Here is a 20,260-nt window from a genome sequence, read left to right on the forward strand (position 1 = left end):
CTGGGGAACTGCCTGCCTCCAGGAAGGGAAGATGTTCCTGGCTTTTCAAGCAAAGGGCACACTGAGCTCCAAAGAAGTTACAGCTGTGTTTCGAGCCAGCAGGACCGATGCCTATCATTCTGAGGAAATGTCTTGCTAGCAGTAATCTTCACAAAAAAGACTAGCCTTCTGATGCTGTACTCCAGATATTGCTCTGTTTTGCCAGTCAACAAAGTAGCCCATTGCACAGTGTGGCCTTTACACTCTTGTCTTTACTATCAGCATTTTCTGATAATAACGAACATTGAAACATTCCGCTCTTTAATTACATGCCAAAGTAACAATGACACAGAATTACCATGACAGCAGGCAGCAGTTTACACAGGGCAGCAGAAATGGTTTCTTTTCTAACCTGTTATTTTTCAATTTTCTCATGGTTCTTTCTTCTCTTGTAAGAAATGCCTAGAACCGTACCGGGATTTACACTGAAACACAAGAACAAATCTTCATTTATAAAAATACCACAATTGCAAGATTATTTATTTTTACTAAGCTGTTTCTTAAAAGTGTAAAAAAATAGAAGTGGGTGAAAAGAAGCTCCTTGTTCCAATTCTTTCACTGCTCTCATGGCCTTTTATTATTATTATTATTCTAGTGGGAGTTACTGATATTTTCAAAGGAAGAACAAATTCCTCTGAGATTGATTTCTGGTGGGGGCTATGATCAAATAATTTATTCATTCTAGGGGAACACCCTCCCATCTTCCATGGTGTTGCAAGGTCTATTTAATAATGCTACAAGAGTCTGAGAGCTCTAAATGCTGTAAACTGGAAAAGTACAGCTGCTCCTTCGCAAAGCAAAGCAGTAACAAATGCTTAAAGTAAATCTGATCATGATTATGCAAGCGTCTAAAGAACTCTTTTGCTTTACCCTAAGCTTGGGGAGGAAGGGGAATGGTCCTGCTGATCTGTTTCTACTTCCCTACAGCCATTACCACATGTAAATACAATTACTGTTGCTGGTAAATCTGAGGGAACAGCACGACTTTGTTTGAAGCCTGCTAAAACGGTCTGTTCACACTGTACACATGGCATAATGAGGCAGTACCTTAATCATGTTGGCTTTTTTTGCAGTCTTTCCTGCTGGCATTTTACAGCCCCCTTTCTTCAGTGCATCCCAGCCCAAATCTCTGAATTATGGTGGCATAGGCATGGTCATCGGTCATGAAATCACACATGGGTTTGATGACAATGGTAAGTTACTGAGTTTCTAGTTACAAAACTTAGAGCACATGGGAAGTTTTACACACATGATCAATCCAGCATCAATCACAGGTCAGAACTACGCCAGACTTCCTAAGAGAGCCTTAATCCAACCTTCTAATTCAATCTGGATTAGTTTGTTTTATTCCTTAGCTGGAATACAGTTGGTTTAGAAAAAAGGAAAATTAAGAGCATCATATGTATGACTTCCTCATTACAGATATTTATTTATTTATTGCCCGTGTGATTGTAATTACTTGCTACCCGTCTTAGTGCATCAAAAAACTTATTTTCCTGTATACGTAATTCTGCTAAAATATTATTACAGGCAGAAATTTTAATGAGAATGGAGACCTCATAGACTGGTGGACTGAAGAATCAGCGCGCAATTTTAAGGAGTTATCCCAGTGTATGGTGTACCAGTATGGAAACTTTTCGTGGGACCTAGCAGGGGGACAGCAGGTACGTTGCATTTATTTGTAACTACCAATGTTGTTTGTAATGAGGGAACACAAAATCTTATGTCCTAACTGTGCAAACCCTTTTCACATAAATGGTCTCTTGGCATATGGCCAACACTGTCACCCCCTACACCACAAAAAGAAAAGAGGGAAAACAGTAAGAGGTTGTTAAAGATAATGGTAAAAACTCCACACATACACCAATTGTGCTGAAAGAGGCAGGACTTATGTTCCAAAGGAGTGACAGTCCTAGGAGCAGTTGCCCTAGAAGCCTTTTTAGACCCTCAAAGGCTATTCTTTATGAGGGAAAACAAACACACACCTTACAAGTTTGATCCTCATTTCTCTAAAGCTTGGTGTGCAAATAATATATACTCCCGTGAAAGCAAATCCTCCCTGCTGCTTTCTCTCTCTCACAAGTTTCTTGCTCTTTCCTGAAGATAAACATGTGGACTACAAAGCAATAAGGTCCGAGGAGAACCGAGTACAGTAGGACTATGAGGAAAAGATGAAATGCAGACTTAGGAGAGGCAGCCAGTCTAAATGTAACTGCATTTATAGCATTCTGCAGGGCTAAAACTATTAGGCGTTTTAGGCATACAGTGTAATGGCTGTGTCTGGAAGCCCTAATTTCATGAGAACAGTGTGCAGGATCGGGTCTGTTTTGTGTCCCAGCAAGACGAACATTAACTCAAAGGAACAGGTAAGAGTGATTTGGGCACTCCTCTTGCCGAACAGGAAACCCGTCCTGTTCCTATTGAATGCAAGCTGCAAAACCACCACAGGAAACAGCCAGGTCTGTCTCCATAGCACAGCACTTCATACCATGTCATTTTGAGGATGACCAAATGCCCTGCTAATGCACCCCCATTACCTCTAACATGTAAGCCAGTTTAAATCATCTAGAAACAGCTTAATTACCTTCACGGCTCTCCCACCCTAGCGCCACAGGGCTGTAACTGATGCAGGCTGGCACTGCGTGTTCTTCAAATCTACAGCTAGCAGCTTTCAGCCATCGTTTCTGGGTGAGGTGCCCTTATTCTGTCAGCAGAGGCACACGGTGCGCCAGGACAGTTCTCGGTTCATGCTTCTGCACCTTCCAGAGGGAAGTCCCAGGGCAGCTGCTGGGTCACCGCCGCACAGTAAGAAAGGGAAGCAGTCCACCACTGTGGCGCTCACCTGCATCGCATGGTGGCAGAGCAGTTACCTTCAGCGCCCACCTTGTTTATTTTGGACTTCACTGGAGAACCACGCAGGGCGCTGCACAGTGCCACCACCTATTTCTGTAAGGAACAAAGTTCTTGGGTGGGACCTCCTACAGTTAGGTGGCCAACAAGAAAATGCTTGCAAGAAGGTGCTTCTCTGACTACCACTGGGTGGCCTTTTTAGAGGCTGGCAATATATTCCTCTTACAGAACAGGGAAAAGGAAAAGCTTCTTGCCCTGAGGATTTCCTAAATCTCTTTTTAAAACTGCTGGGACTGACAGAGAAGCCATTAAAAATAAAAGAGTGTTTTTTTGGCAAATTTATCTGCCGTTTTTCACACATCATATTCAATCTAATGATGATTCTAAGTTTTGTAGCTTTGAATATTGTAGCCAAAAGTCCAGGATAAAGGTCAAAAGTATAATCACTTAAAAATAAAATTATAGTTTCTCTATTACCAAAGATTCATCATCTTTAGTGATACTTCACTGCTTTACAAGTACTGTATTAGCTAAATAGTTATCTTCTATGCATCTTGCTACCAAAGAGCTACCTAACTGGCCTAATATACAGGAAAATACTTAACGACTTCCTAGCAGATTTGCTGATGTCTGTTAACCGATAATTTCAACTATCTGGAGTTTGGATTTAACTTAGGACAGATTCTGCCCACTTCTAGCTGGAACTGTGGTAAGAAGATGATGGGTAAAGACATGGGGAAAAAAGGAAGAATGGATGAACAAATGACTAAGCATCAGAAAATCTGAGTAACAGAGATATGCGATCCTAGAGAGCTACCTGGATGGGGGAGAAGAGAATTAGGGAAAACATATCTGCATGGATTTTGAGACTAGGGAGGCAGACAACTTTCAGAGACAGTGTCATAATCTTCTGCTAAAGCTTCACATTCTAAGGGAATTCTCCCCTCTAAAAGTGAATAAAGCACAAAGTTTGGCAAAGTTTAGAGGTCCTGGATAAGTTCTTTCAGAAAACCATACTTTTCGCTTTTTGTTTTACAGCTGAGTGGAATCAACACCCTAGGAGAAAACATTGCTGATAACGGAGGTGTTAGACAAGCATATAAGGTAAGAAGTATCCATTTTTCTATTTTAGCTAAAACCATCATATATTACAAAAATGAATTTCAGAGTCTTTGAAGAAGAAACATTATTTTTGTGTTAGGGACAGGACCAAGCTGTTGTATTTCATCCTATTAATTGTTTCAGGATAGGTATTAGTTACTGCTAGCACACTCTGTATCTTTTTCAAAAATTTTTTTTATACTTCTGTGAATAGGGACTTGCAGAACGAAAACATTTAATGAATCAGTGTCACACTTGGACCATCACCTAACTAAACTGATGATACTGAGCAGCTCTGTCTGCCTTCACCAGCCTTTTCACGCCAGGAAGGAGGGCTAGAATGATTTCTTTCTAAGCTCTGTCCATAAACAGTCTCTGCCTACATGGAACACTACTCCTTGTTCAAAATGTCATCTCCTACAAGTGACTAGTGTCCCCTAAACAGGTATCCAAAGATGTCAGTGACATCTGGACTCCTTGCGATAAGCCCTCCATGGGGGACTTGTAAGCATTTTGGTTTTCCTTTCCTTTCCTGGCCATTTTCTTGTTACTTACAAATCTGACAGTGCAGGCCATCATAACGTGGTCCTTCCACTCCTTCCCTGAACACCTTGTTCTGTAGCAAAATACCCCACACTTGACAATGAGACCGCTATTATTCCTCATGAAGTGCCTGCTGGGATGCATGGGCCAACTCACACAGCACAGCTTCTGCAAACAAGGCCGTCAGCAACACTTACACCACTAGAAGTATAAACGTCTGAGGGTAAATACATAAATACAATCATAAAGGAGAGTTTAAAGAATGACTTGGAAGACTAAAAGAGGCATCTGTATGGCATACTGCATCAGTCTTATCTTGAATTGTCAGAACATTTATGCATTAAAAAACCAACCAAACAAAAAGGCAGAGCAGTACAGACCCATGAAAGGCCATTCTCCTTCTGAAAGGAATGGGCGTAGGCAGAGAAAAAGTAGAAAGTCAGAACTATTTTAAAAAGTAGAATTGGCTATCCATACTTACTACGACATTATATGAGTAGTAGAAAAAAGGACAAGAAGGGACCTTGAGAGCCCACCCAGTCCCCCCTCCCAGCAGGCACAACCAACCTTCCCAAGAGCCAAACCTGCAGTAAGGGAAGATCTGCCACCTCCACGCTGTAGTGTGAGCGCCATCGCATCTCTGCTTTCAACACTGGGAACGCAGAGCCATCTATTCCTTCCTTTTCTGCAACCTTTTACATACTTGAGGACTGTTACATACTTGAAGGCCCAGACTTCTCCTCTTTAGACTAAACAAACCCCGTTCTTTCAATCTTTCCTCATAGGTCATGTTTGCTAGACCTCTGCTCATTCTTGCTGCTTTCTTCTGGACTCTCTCCAGTTGGTCCACATCTTTCTTTAAGTGCAGTGCCCAAAACTGGACAGAGTGCTCCAGCTGAGACCTGGCCAGTGCCAAGTACAGGGGAAGGATTACTTCGTGTGACTTGTATAAGACATTCCTGTTTATACATCCCAGTATGATATTTGCCCTTTTTGCAGTATCATGGCACCGTTGGCTCTTGTTCAGCTCATGATTGACTACAGTTACAGGAGCCTTGTCACTAGACCTGTTAACCACTCATTCTTCAATTTGCACTTGTGCAATTGGCTTTACCCTTGCTGTAGTTTGGCACTGTCTTCAGTCAGAACATTTCTCCGGTTTGCCAGCATCTTTCTATAAGTAATAACATGCTAACAATTTACTGTCTGACATGTGGTCTTCATGAGAAACATGAAAGCAGCTTTTATTACTATGGAAAGTTTTAAAGTCTTCTCCAACTGTTAGAAAAAAATACGTTTATTTCTAGTCCATTAAAAAATTAAAATTAGCTAACAATTAAAAATATACAATACAACATTTAATAATTGATAAAACTGATCTTCTCCCTGCAGAATCAGTTTTATGCTAGTAAAACTGGATCCTGGAGCTCTGCATTGTATACAGGAAAGCCTATCTTACTGTAGGTGTATTATTTTAGATGCTAACCCAATAATTGGCAAAATAACATGATATTTCTTTGATAAACATTTGAGAGGAAAGCAAACTGTGAACAGGACACACGCATTCCGTAAAGTCAGAGATTGTTGTTGTTTTTTTCCTTCTACTTTTGAAGCATTTTACCACACTTTTAACTCATTAGAGAAGAGAAGGAACAAGAATAACTCATAAGAACAAGGGTAGGAGGGAAAGATGAATTAGAGGAGGAGGAATGAATCCTCTGACCACACCTTCATTGTCTTGGAGATCATTTGTGCCAGAGGCAGGCAGGGACACCCGGCAAAGGCACCGGGCTGGGGATCCCCATCCTGGGAGTCCCTGGATCAAGAGAGACATTTCAGCTGGGCTCAGTTTGGGACTGTGCCTTAGAAAGCAGCTCAGCACCATGCCTTTTTTTTAATCTTACCATGCAATATACGTATTGAGGGAAGCAACAGTAATGCCTAACCACAGAACCCGCAGGAGAGGGAGCTGCTGCAGGTGGCTCTTTGCACAGGCAGCTCCCAAACGCTGACGGGTCGGAGGCTGGCTTGGCACGGGGCGTGCTGGTGCCTCACTGCATCTACCCCTAAGCTGGTGCAAGAGAGCCTCACAGCCATTTCCATTACAGAACATACTCTGTTACTCACTAACCCTGTGAAAGGGTTTGCTAGGAAAATACGTAACAGTTCAACGGAATTTGATACATTAATTATTATAAAGTTTGCTGAATAGTATTCTGTAGCTACCGCATTTCAGAAAAGTCCTCCTTTGCATTCTTAATTTCTTCCCCTATAAAAAGATGCATAGTTATGCAAAAATGTGGTTATCTGGGTGTACCCGCCTTGCTGAAATTACTCCATTAGCCTTCTCCCTACCCCTCACATCCCCCCCCCCATAAATTGCTTTATTTAAGGTTGTTTCTTTTACCATTTATTCCAACATAAGTCAGGCAGCAGGAGACCTGACCAGTAGTCTAAGAGCCTGCTCATTGAGCAACCTGCCTCAGTTCAGTCAGACCACTGGCACTGCACTACTAAGAAATGGTCCTGGTTTTTATGCTTAAAGGTGGCCTGTGATAAGATGGATGGCCAAGGTAGTTCATGATAAATTATGTCAAAGACTCTGTGATGTTCCTCCTTGTCATCATTTCATTTTGACTGTATGGATTAGAAGTTGTAACATTGCTACACAATTCATTTTACAGGCCTATGAAAATTATGTGAAAAAGAATGGGAAAGAGAAACTTCTTCCTGGTCTTGACATGAACCATCAGCAGCTGTTTTTTCTGAATTTTGCACAGGTATTTCATACTGTCTTTGTTTGATGCTTACTGTATCCTTTTTTAAAAACAAAGAATGCACTTTTTGATACGTTCTAAAATGAAATTTAATCTCAAGAATCAAGATATCATAGTGAAATGACAGCAGGACTCATCCTGAATGATCTTATTGCTAACAAATTCTTTTCTTTGTCACATGTGTAGGTATGGTGTGGAACATACAGACCAGAATATGCTGTGAACTCCATCAAAACTGACGTGCACAGCCCAGGCAAATTCAGGTCAGCATGTATAACAATCCTCAGTGTAATTCCCTAGGTGCAACACAGCTTTTAGCTACTGAATTATAAAATCCAGCACAAAATGCTAGGTTTCATTTACCAGGGTTGATTTAGGCATATAGAAAGCTACACAAAATCACCATTTGTTTTCTCTTGCAAGAGTAACAGAAGTGAGGTTTCGGTGGAAGATTACTTACAAACCTGTATGTGTTGGGACAATAAGCAAGAGGGACATACCGTAAACTTGGCTGTTCAGTGTGAATTATTAGGACCAGACGAGGATCTTTTCATTTAAGTCAGAGCAACCTGTTCTTTAGTGGTATAGCTATTAGCTTCGAATCACCCCTGGGGCTCACATGCACAGTAGCTGATTTTGCTCGATATGATTCAGAGCGTTAATTCCAGCATCTTTCTTTCAATGGCTTTTCCCCAAAGAACTATCTCATTTATCCCACACGCTTAAATATTTGGTGAAAGCAGTGACTGTTCCTCCAGTTGCTCCTTGACTGGCATTTCACTGTGGGTGGGTTTTATACCATACGCAGACCTCTCCCAGAGGCAGTTTGTGCAGAACTCCTGCAGTCAGCTGAGTTCAGCCACGGCACTAAGGAGGCTCTACGGCGGTTCTGCAGAACTTTGCCTCCTCCTTCCATACCTAATTTCTACGAACCATGGGTCCCCTGAAGTTCACCAGATCAGCATCTTCACGTAGTTGTCTTTGTGTATATTCTAGGCACATTACATCATGTATTGTGCTGCTTTACATCAGTATGAAAGGCTGTAAAGTATATACCCAATTACACAAATATTAATGAGGAACCATACTAACGTTTTTAGAACATGAGGCAATTTTCAGGATGAGGCCTACCTAAGAAATCTGAAATAGAAAGCATTTCAGTATGCTTTTTGTTTGTAACATATGCAAATAGACCCGAAATCCTTCTTGTTCTGTTTCTGGCGAACTCGCACTTCAGCGGTTCTTGGCCACAGAACAGAGAAGCCCTGCTAGATCACTGAAATACATAGCCCAGAAAAATGGCTAAAAAATAGAAAGTTACCTCCTGCACTGCTGCTGAGACCAGCTGGGAAATATTTTCACATTTGATCTCGTGGAGCCAGTCAAATCGTTGCAGATGTCACCTGCTGAACTTCACCTCAACTTCTCTGGACACTTCCTGGTTCTCTTGAACGTAATCATTATGATTATTCACAGAATAATCAAAAGTTACTCAGAGAAGCAGTCCTTCAAATAATTCCTGGTCCACAATCAATGTGCATCAGGATTTATGTCTGACATTTACAGCTGAAGCTGTTTTCTAGCACGGGCATGTGCATGCTGTGTTTCCATTCCTGAAGGAATGAGCAACTCCCCTCAGTTACATTCACACATGTTCACAATTACAGATACAAAAACCACTTCAGCTGCTACGTCCTCATACTCACTTGAGATCTGCTGTTTTTATGAGTCTTTTTTCCAGGAAACTCCTTCACTGGAACATTTGTGAAAACGCCCAGAGAAGCAATATGATATTACTTAAAATCTGGTTGGTGTAAAAACGTAAATGAATATTCACTGAAAAATTATACCTAATTCCTCCACCTCGAGGTCTTGTTTTCCCTTTAGCGGGAAACTTATCAACAAAAGATAGCTATGGAACAAAATCTCAGCGAAAAACAGGCAGTAAAGCTGTTGGTATAGAAATAAATGGAAGTCTTGTGAGAGCCCATAATGAGGAAGGTCTGGTCCTGTATTTCTGGGGGTTGCAAAAGGGAATACAAAACTGGAGGGAGAAGACACAGCCACCACTTCAGGTGAAAGGGAACCAACTGTCAGAGCTGAGAAGTACGTTCATTTCCCACAGTTTTTTGGAGTGATGGGGGAAAAACGTTATGAAATGTGGATCTTTGGTTTGCTTGTTTGTTTTGTTTTTGCTTTTAAACAAAGGGAATTAAAAATGCCAAGATGTTCTTGTTTTGTTTTAAAGGGTCATAGGATCATTGCAAAACTCTCCGGAGTTTTCCGAAGCTTTTTCATGTACCACGAAAAACTACATGGATCCTGCTAAAAAATGCCGAGTTTGGTAATGGAGCTGCAAGCCTTGCATCTCAAGAAGTTTTCTAGAAGAAGAGAAATTTTGAACTACTTTTTAGAAGGGGAGGAGGGAAGAAAACTGAGGGAAACATTCTACAAAGTCACCGTAATTCTTAGTAAACAGGCAAACACCAAACAATCACACATCAAATCAATCTATTTCTCCAATGAAGGACTAATACCAGTGCAGCAGTTAGCTGTTCTAGCTAATCAGCTGCTTTTCCTACCACTGAACCCTGCAGAATCTAAATCACTTGGCAGTGTACAGTAACATTTCACTCATAGTTAATCCTGTTGCCCATGGGTCGCTGGCAGTTTTGTGTTTTTTTCTTGAAATGTCAAAGTACGATGCATTATCTCCCACTGGTTGGTGAATGCATAGTTGTGATCAAGCAGAGGAAGAAAATATTAAGTAACACATGGTTTGAGACATCATAACATGATAATGAGACAACAGTTGGTATCCTGTGTCAGACTTTGTACCCTCTGCTGTTACGATAAATCTGTTCTACCAAATGCTTTCATTTCTACTTGAAACCATTTATACAAGAGGAGTCCAAAGACCTGCTGTAATTAATTTCTCACTAATTACGCCAGTGTGTATTATTTGAACTCACTATTTACAACAGTTTATCTAGTACTTTCCAGCCAAACTGAAATTGTAGGTAATTTATTAATTTTTGAACGTGTAATCTGTAAGATTGCGATCTAAGACCCTTTCACGGTTTTCTAAGCTTTTTCTTGTTTTCTCTAAAGTTGGTCTTTTTAAAAGTTTCTAGCAATGTACAAACCATAGTTTTTATATTTAAATCTGAGCTACACTTTTGACTTGAAGTATTGTAATATATTTTATCAGCATCTGCATAGAACTGGGAAATTTGATTAAAGCATGGTATTAGGCAATAAGATAGAGTCTACAAAACAGAGCTCTTCCATGGAGTACACCAGCAAGTGTACCATCACGTACAGTTTTCAGGCTGACTTTCTCAGTGTCTAGGGTTTTGATCCTGCACATAATTTGTACATGTTCTGGTCAGTGTCAGTCCTCACATCAGTGAAGCTGCTTGCAAGAATGGAGCTTTAAATAAGATGGTAATAGGCTTTAAATCTGCCGTGATACGTGTTGGACATCCTCATGCAGATTGCAAAGGAACTTACTGCTTTGTATACCAAAGCAAACAGATTTCCAAAAATAAGTAGCAGATACCTCAGATGACTGCTACAATAGGTACATTTGAAAACCTATGTTCCTTTTAGCTTTTTGGGTTTGTCATCTGATAAAAACATTTTGATAATAAACTGAAATTATGAGCCAAATGCAATGCGTATTCCTTATAGGAATTATAGAAACACAAAAACCATATTGTCCCTGTAAGTGAACTTCTGTACCTGCCCCTGAGCACTGCACCCTCAACATCTATAAAAGCTGACAAGGAGAATTGAAATCACTTTGTTCAAGTTTCAAAACCAGATGTTAATAGGTTATTTAGTAGCCAACGAAATCACACCAAAACCGAACGCAATAAACTTTCTCTTACAAGAGACATTAACCTGATGGCGTTCAAATGAAATTCAATCTTTCACAAACTCAGGTCCACAGGCAGAGTATCCAGTGAAGTTTTTTTTCATTTCTGAACAACTTATACACATAAAAATAGTCACATCTTGTTTCATGCTAGCTCCTGCTCAGGGAGCAGGGAATTCATATATGCTAGGTACATACCACAAGCACAGTCACCTCTTTCACTGTTGCAGTAAGAAATAAAGCTACCCTTATGGAAAACACCCAGCAAAGCTCTGGCCAGAGCAAGAGCAGCTCTTTTCCTAGACACATTTAACAGCCGGCTTTAGGCACATCATTGGACCCAGCTTTTACACTCATGCGTGACAGGACACTTTCCCTGAAGCCCCCATTTCATCACTAGGTACACATGCTCACGCACCTAAATCACTTCCAGAAACACCACCTGAGACCCCCCCTTCCTTCCTCTACACAGCTGTGGGCTCTGGTAGCCGCAGGCTCAGGCACGCAGGAATGGGTGAGGCTGCTGGCTCCTTGTTCCCCCACTGGAATAGGTGGGGAAATAAATGAAGGCTCGGCTCTGCCCCTGGCTAAAGCAGCTGAACGAGAACTGTGCGGATAGCGACCGAAACAAGCCCTGGCAGGACACAACTACACTGCGGGACCAGGGGAAAACGAGAGTGATTGTGCCTCTGCAGTACAGCCCCCACCCCCAGCGCCTGTCGACAGCAGTCCTGGGGCCGGGCAGATCACCCACCACTTCTCATCAATCCAGTCTTCGGTTCGTACCCTAAAGTCACCTGGCACAGCAGCCAAGTGCAGCAAAACCACATAGCGGCATTTAACAGGAAAATAAAATGTACCAGGCGTGTATTAGAAGCCAAACTCTACCCAGTGACACGATTTCCTCACACATGCAAAAGCGAAATTCAGGTCTTCATAAGAGAAACGTAGCACTAATAATTTAGATGCAAGCTGTCTGACATTAAGCAAGCAGTGACAATCAGAATATGACTTTCATCACAGCTTGCAAACTAATTAGTGCCAGTGAGGCTTCGTAGAATGTTAATGTCAGGGAAGTATTTATAGACATGGCATGAAAACCATCACCCAAAGGCTTCAAAAACAACAAGGAACTTATAGGATTGTTGCCAGCTTCTGCAGAAGCTTACAGTTAGTCTCTCGGGTTATAAAGATGTCTTTGGACTGTTTCGGTTAATGTAACTTCCCGCTGCGGCAGCCTGATGAAACTTCGGCTAATACATACAACGCAAATGCTGGCATTAGTCAGCTCATTACCAACGCATTAACGAAGCAGGTACCAAACACACACCACCCGTAACCATCACTAAATAATTCAGCCAAGGAGCACAGATGCAGTGATTCCCCATCAAGCAGCTTCGCTTCCTCTGCCCAGGGAGGGCCACGCATGCTGAAGCCAAGGGCAACCTGCTGCTGAGAGGTGCTGAAATAATGAAAAGGAGGGGGTTGGAAAAGGCCGTCACCTCTGCTTACGGAGAACTGGAGCTCAGGTGATGCCAAACAGCTCTTCAGACCTCAATGGCATTATACCGATAACCAACGTCCTGCCCAGTGTCATAACACAAACATCCCGTGGCACGGTGATGGAGACACTGAAGCTATTGCCATGCAACAACAGCAGTACCTTAATTTTGGTAGAAATCCAAAGTGTATTTGGGAAATAATAATAAATTAGGGTTTTTTTCTCTCAAGTGGAACAGGATGCTTGTGCTTTAGGGGAATTAAAAAAACCCTAGAGAACGTATTTCCCAATCCACCCCTGCTAGTGTGGGAAGCTTCAGCGGTGCATTGTATGGTTTTGTAATGAAAAGGCGCATGAGTGGGTTGCACTGGAGATGGATGCAAAAGGCCGCCTTGCATAGTGGTCAGTGTTCTTTAAGCAGTGTGTAGGGTGCATATTTTCTCGGAATAATCCTCTTTTCATTAGTCTACAAAAGTGACAGGAGCTCCTTTTCCACTGAACAGCACTCAGCTCAACAATATGCGAGCCACCCTAGAAACATCTTTGTTTTGCCCTGTCATTGCCCTTTGAGCAGTGATTTCAATTCACCATCTTATGGATAAAACCGTAGGGGGAAAACATAAATAAAAATAATAATAAAAAGCAAACATAGATACTGGGAACTACCTAACAATCTGAAGAGAATATGTATTTATTTGTCTTTTCCAAACGAGATCGTTCTGCTCTCAACCATCAGCTAAAGCTAACACTGTTTATGTTTTAGCTCTGTACTTTTAAATTTAAAACATTTGATGCCTGATGTTGTTAGACACCTGAAAAAGCTGCTCGGGACATCTGGACCTTTCAGAACTGTGTATTTTCATCAGTGCCTGGTACATAAACACGTGTTCATTCTGCTCCAGACTCGGGAAAAGGCGCGGTTTGCACGCCCCTGTGCTGGCGGTGGCTGTGGCCAGGCGAGTGGCACGCCGCAGCTCTGCGGGCCGGAGCCGGGACCGAAGCCACGAGGCAGCTGCAGGGGAGCTGCTGTCGGCTCTGTCACACCGCTGGCACAGTGCAAACCAGGCACAGCTGACGAGCTGCTCCAGTAAGAGCCTCGCTGTTTGCTTTGTCCGCTCGCAAAGGGGAGAACGAGCTCATGAGAAAAGACAGGTTGGAATTTAGCGTAAAGGCCGTCACTTCACTTCTCAGCACAAGGGTCTCCGGGAAAACCACCAAAAAGTTGACCTACTTGGGCACCTACTTCTCTGTGTCTCCAAGGGCCTCCCAGTTGTCTAGAGTTTGGACAGCCAGAGCTAGTAGCAAGACTGTCTCGGTCTTAGAAAATGAGGCATTGGTCCCTAAAATGAGATAATGTGTGCTCAGACTGGCCTCTTAGAGAGCTTATACGGTAGGTGTACGGGTGGGTTAGAACGGGTGGTGTCACGTGGAAGCAGCGGCCGCAGAGGTTTGGACTCTGCAGCTCTCCAGGAGCCTGCACGGTTTATCCCCTCAGGACAGCTGAGGAAATAGGACTGCCTGTGAAATGAGCTGATGTCAAAGGGGCAAGATAGCTCGGTGTTACAATTCCCAAAACTAAATGTCACACTTCAGTGCTTCAGCTAATAGCTGCTGGAGTTGCAAAGGGATTTTCATGGTTGTGGTTGCACCAATGCCAAACACATTTATTTTTTCCCCCACCTCCCTAAAGGATAACAGACAGTGACCACAGATGGAGACAGGATGTCTGATTAATGTGCCTTCCTCCTCTTCTCAGAATTAATTCAGAGTGCCTGAGCAAGAGTCACAGAAGTTTCTTACCCAATCTCATCAAGGGGTCATTAAGGTTTTTTCCACATTTCCTTAAATGTACATCTTGTTAGAATCACCAAGACAGAACAGAAAGAACAGAAATATTTTGGTATAAAAATCTTCGGGCTCAAAACTGAGCTATCTGTGAAAATATAGTAGTTCAGATTATCTGATCACTTCTGATTTTAAATGAGCAGGTCACTGGACAGTCTCAAGGCACATTACATAGCAGGTAAATATAATTAACTCCCAATTATAATAATCAAAAAAAGGCAACCCCCTTGTACAAGATAAACAGGATGCCACTTTGAATCTGACCTACAATTTTAGACACGCTATGCTACAGAACAGACCTCCCAACCTTAAACATGCCTGATGTTTTCTTTTTGAAGGACGTACACATTTCTGTTTCATTACAACAGATTCCATGAAATTTTCCCCATAAGACTAAAAATACATCCCCAGGCCTCACAAGAAGTTAACTCCTGCATGATTCTGAACAGCTTGAGGTCCCTTAGCTAGCAGCAGCTGTTTTAAGTTTGATATTCATTGATGCCTTACGTAAAGCCAACTTTCTAAGGAAAGGCATTGAGTATTGCACCAAGGCTGATTTGGACAACACTATCATACCTTCAGAAGACTGCGCTACGCTTTGGTATGTCATGCAATGCCTCCTAGCATTTGCATGGTACAGCCTGCCTCACCTGAAGACCTGTGACCCTCCCAGCAACTGCTCTTGTTTGAGAGGTGAGAGTCCGAACTGCCTTGGTACTGCACAGGAGCATGCTGACACCAAAGCACAAGAGCTGGGAAATTCAGAAAATCAGCCCACCTGTCCTTGGGATCAAACTAAAGAAAAGGTTCTCTCGTGCCTCTTCCTCCTCTTAGCGATGCAGGAAACATCTAGGAGGCTTTAAAAACATGCAAAATTAAAGCACTAAACGTATGACTGAAGGCTTCAGTCCTTTCTGCTAGTCCACAGTGAGGTGGAGATCATTAAAGTGCAACATGTTCACATGAACATTGGAGCAAGACTGACCACAGAGCCCAACAGCACGGCTGGCTGTCGTCACATACCTTGTGTTCATGGTCTGCAGCTCACCTCTCTTCTGTACTACAGACTTCTAACGCTGCAACAGTATTAAAATGATGTATTTCTTCACGTTGAAAGTAGCACTCGCCTGCTTTTACCACCAGTCAGTTCCGCCTCTTCTCTGCAAACAGCCTGCTGGCTTTCCTGAGAGTACTTACAGCTGTGGAGAGCTGCGCACCTGATGTCAGTCACCCTCAGGCACCAAGGCAGCACCACCTGTCCTCCTGCTGCAGGCCTGAAGGATGTTTGTCCATCTGTTTTCAAAGGCCTCCAGTAATCAATAATATTGATTATTATGCTTAAAAAATTCTTCCAGCATGTCTGTATCTTTACCATAAAGACAGACTGTATCTCACCTGCTGGTTCTCCACTAATTCCTGCCGCGTGTGTCACCAAGAAAAGGTTATTCCCTTCTTTTTTTTATTAAGGTTTTGAAGAATTATGTTTTCTTCAGTCTTCTCTCTTTTAGGCTGAACCACTTCAGTGTGTTCATTTTGTCCCTGGTTACACATTATAAATCCCTGGTTACACATTATAAATCCCAGTTTCCTGTTGCTGCCCTCCTCTGAATCCCCAATCCTTTCGAACAGTTCCTGAAAGGTGTAGAAATTTAAGTTTCACCTTTTGCATTGCATTTTTTCCAGACCAGTTATTTAGTTTCATTCTGATCTCTAACACTGTTCCCCGATATCCCGTTTGCTGCCAGCAGAGGGGAGCTGCCGGCACACCACAGGCCAGGCCTGGCATGCCAAGCGACGACCTCGATCCAGCCTCGTGGCATTTGATTCAACACGAACCGGATTGGATTCCGATGTAAAAAAATACAAGATTGGACCCTGAATATCATCTATACAGAAAAGACCAGCAGTTAATTTGGATTTTATCTACGCAGTATTAAATAAGAAATAAAGTTTTTAGGACCTAGAATGTCCAAATCATACATTTTAAGCTGCTTTTCCACCAGGTAACTTTTCCTACCTCCCTTTCATTTTCTAGAGGATTTTTTTTTGATTTAGATAGTGGTACTATTTGATTGCTTTGTTAAAAAAGGTAATGTAATTTCAGAAAATATATTTAGACACTTCAGATCTTGGGAAAGGGAGAGTATACAGCCACAGTATTTTAAATTTTATATATATATAAAGTTTACTAAAAAAATTAAAAAATTGTCTTAACTCATTTAAAAGTTTCCCATATAGACTGAGATACTCCTTCCCCAGCTTGGCACATCTCACAAATGAGCTTAACTCATGTTTTTTTCTACCATGGTACCAGTAACTCTAGGAATGCTGTTTCCAAAAATGCTTAAATTCAAGATGGCAACAACAAAGCAGGACGGAGAGCAGGCAGGTATCTGACCTACCACTGGACTCCAAAAACCACTCACTCAGTTACAAACCATTTGAAAATCAGGAAATTGCTTTAATGATTCTTCCTGACTAGCATTTCACACCTTTGTTGCAGATAAAAATTATACACCATATCTAGTGTTGATATTAAACATAACTCATTTTATACGTATTTTTGTCATTCAGCATTCCAATTTAACTTTCAGGTTCTTCCAGTCAACATCATTGGAAATTCTTCTGTCCTGTAACACAAAGAAAACTACATTTAAAAAGGTAGCAATGCACACCAAAGCAAGCAGGGGTGGATATGATACAGGTCACTTACTTCTGTCAGGAGAAGACGATGTAAACCATTAGGGCACAACCCACGATCCAGCCAACTGCAAGGAGAATAGGTACAACGAGACGGGAAAGTGGGACTGGGGCTGAAAGACAAAAGAGGATCTTTTTCAGAAAGGTCACATTACAAAACCGTAGTTATCGCAGAGCAAAAAAGATACCTGTGAGCTTGGGCCACATCTATGACTGCTATTTTTGGCACGGAGTCACCATGTCTTGGCACACGTACTACATATACGTAGCAAAGCCCCAAGAAATTTCCACACTCTGGGCTCTGCAATCAGATAGGCCAGAGGCTTAGCGCTTCCAAAAGTACCAGAGTGCAGAGAGGAGACAGAAACGTGCTTCTGTCCTTGGGCTCCACGGGTCATCGGGGGAACATCTGGACTGGACGGCACTGATGGCAGCTCCCCCGGCAGATTCAGGCTCAATACCCTGACAGCACCTTCCACAAGCAAGTCTCATGAGGTTGTCAACAGTAAATTAAATATACAGTGATTAGTTAATACTGTACCTGTTTAATTTAAGGTCGGTGTGCCTGGGGCCACAATGAGGGGATGCTGTGTGAGTTCCCACACCCCAAACATCCACGGGATGTTTGCCAGGCACCGTGCCGCAGGGGCTCACAGCTCTCAGCGCTTTCTGTGCACGGTGCCTGACTGAGCCCTCTCCTCTCCTCTTACTAGAGTGATACGTTGTAGTTACGGTTCATGCAATTATCCACCGAAAGGGTTTTCTCCACGTTAAAGGAAGAAAATAACAGAAAAGTTTCCGATGTGGACATACCGCCTGTCTGCCTGAGTCGGGCCGGACACAAAGACGTGATGTCCTGCCTGCCCCGTCCGGCAGCACCAGGACAAGCTAATAAATAACATGGAGACACAGAGGCAAGTGCCGGTGGTGGTTCTGCAAGAAGCATGCGGAAAGCAGGAACAGGCCTTTAAATAAACACGTATCTGTACAGCATCAGAAGTTCAAAGACCCTTCCATCAGTTTGCTGCAAATAGCAGAAGGTTGCCAGAAAGCAGCATATCAGCGGCCTTTGAGGTTGTATCAGTTACCAACATACTGCAGCACGTTAAAGTACATCTTTCTGCAGTTAAAAGAGTTCCAGGTTTTTTGAGGGACTGAGAAATAATGTAAAACTTCACAACACCTTGCATAGCTTAGGTATGCCATGATATAGTTTAGTTTAGACATGCCATGATATTCCGTGGTGTATCTATGGAGAGGGAAAGAGAGCATATAGACAGATCATCTGCATGTGCTGCCATTGAAATATAAAGCACATAAGCAACCATGCAGCACAAGAATAAAACTCTGCTCTGAAATCAGGTGTCCTTCTGCCACAGGGGAATCCCTCACCTGTTTCCTTTAAAGACTGACCCTTGGTAAGGGAAAGCTAATTCTGCTGGGAATCACTTCTTTCCTTGCCACTTTTTCTGAAGGTCCTATTACAAATAAAGGGCTGGATCCTACTGGAGTACATGGAAATATTTTGATAGAGCTCTGCTCGCTTGCCAACGTGTCTGCTGAACATGGTGTTGTGTTATACGAGATGCACTTTCAGTGCAGGAAGGTGAGAGGAGCAAGCAGTCGCTGACGGGCCAGCAGGAATGCTGCGCCCAGCATTGGTCAGGAGGCAGCAAGCAGCTGGCTCTGAGGGATAGAGTTTCATGGGAGCCATTGGGTGTGCTTGTGTTTCACAGTTTAAGAACAGAAATGACCGTGAGATCATTCGCTGTGATCTCCTGCACGTCATGGGACAGATACCCTGAGCTAGAGTAAGGTGACTGCGTGGAAGGCTGCATGTTATGCCACGAGCAGGAGAGGCTGAAGCATGACATACGGACATGGCTAGGGGATGTCTCAGCAGGTAACCCATTTGTTAGGCCTCAGAAGAAGGTGACAAACTCCAAGGTTCCAATATTTGGTCCACGGGAAAATTATCCCAAGCGTAAATCTGACAATCGAGTGCCACCCTTGCCATGGAGCAGGGCTGCGCACACCGGCAGCCAGAAGGAGCCTCGGCACGGCCCGGTTCTCAGGCTGAGGTGGTGATGAGGTGTGGAGGGACAGCGGCAGAGCAGGACTCTCCTAAGGAGCTGTGCTTTGGAAAGAAAGAAATTACCCTTTTACTGGCCCCTGCAGGTAACCAGCCAAAATCCTAAAGTGGGAGGTGTCATTACAATCATTGTTCTTATGGCTGCAAATGAGAGCAAAATAGCGAGGGAAATATGAGTCGCTGAGCAGCAGTCACGAGCATTGCCTCCAAACAGACCAAGGAAACCAAGCCCAGCTTCCAAGGTTTGAGCCAGAGCCCGCTGAAATCAAAAAGAACAATTCTGGGTGGCAGCAAGAATGAATAACGGAATCTTGCTGTGATCCCTGTACTAAAGTTGGCGTTCTAACTAAGAATTACTTTATTTTTCCCCCCATTACAGTAATTTTTCTCTACTTCAGACATGAATTTATCTCAGAATAAACAGAGAGGAGCCGGTCAGAGCGGCAAACACAGCACTTTTGCTGTGCTGCAGGAGAGCTCCTCCGTGCATGCCAAACAGACTCTGAGCACCGCTCCTGGAGCTGTCCACCACGGGATGCCCAAGGAGCAGTGACACCGAGGAGTCCTCAGCCACAGCCTGCAGCAGCAGAGATTTCCAAGCTAGGTACTCCCTAAATATACTGATAAAATTCATCTCGTCTCGTTGTTTTTTTTTTTAAGACCTTTTATCCAGAACTATACATTTGCTTGGTTTTACTGCCTGTACTTGGTCGAAACTCCTACCAACTGCCATGAGCACAACAATGCCTGTGGTCTCACTGGGCTGCCTTTACCCCTGAAATGTCTGAGCCCAACAGCACTGACAAGGACGGGTAAAAGAATTACCCCAACACACTTGTAAAAAACTCCCACTTGATTTAAACAGGTACAGGCCTGGCAGGTGAAGAGGTGAAGTTTTCCCCTGTGCAAGCTTGTCAAGTTCGAAGCCACAG

General features: G+C 42.9%; 2 protein-coding genes across 9 annotated transcripts in view; one reads left to right on the forward strand and one right to left on the reverse strand.

Moving 5' to 3' along the window:
- Positions 1-10,982, forward strand: part of MME (membrane metalloendopeptidase) — a 41,893-nt gene extending 30,911 nt beyond the window's left edge. For 6 of the 8 annotated variants that reach the window (XM_080604731.1, XM_080604732.1, XM_080604733.1 and 3 more), the window contains exons 18-23: positions 1,113-1,232; positions 1,570-1,703; positions 3,928-3,993; positions 7,218-7,313; positions 7,497-7,573; positions 9,559-10,982. In XM_080604731.1, coding sequence (XP_080460857.1) covers positions 1,113-1,232; positions 1,570-1,703; positions 3,928-3,993; positions 7,218-7,313; positions 7,497-7,573; positions 9,559-9,658 — 593 coding nt within the window. In that variant the 3' untranslated portion in view covers positions 9,659-10,982. Of the gene's footprint in view, positions 1-1,112; positions 1,233-1,569; positions 1,704-3,927; positions 3,994-7,217; positions 7,314-7,496; positions 7,582-9,558 lie in introns of all 8 variants that reach the window. The other 2 variants (XM_080604736.1, XM_080604735.1) reach the window with 1 other exon arrangement.
- Positions 10,983-16,976: 5,994 nt separating this feature from the next.
- PLCH1 (phospholipase C eta 1) overlaps positions 16,977-20,260 on the reverse strand; it is a 94,475-nt gene continuing 91,191 nt past the window's right edge. The window contains exons 27-28 of the transcript XR_013955086.1: positions 17,250-17,349; positions 16,977-17,166 (exon numbers count right to left, since the gene is read on the reverse strand). The gene's annotated coding sequence lies outside the window, so the exon portion shown is untranslated. The remainder of the gene's footprint in view (positions 17,167-17,249; positions 17,350-20,260) is intronic.

This window comes from Anser brachyrhynchus (genome assembly GCF_964034855.1).
Source record: "Anser brachyrhynchus genome assembly, chromosome: 9".
NCBI lineage: Eukaryota > Metazoa > Chordata > Aves > Anseriformes > Anatidae > Anser > Anser brachyrhynchus.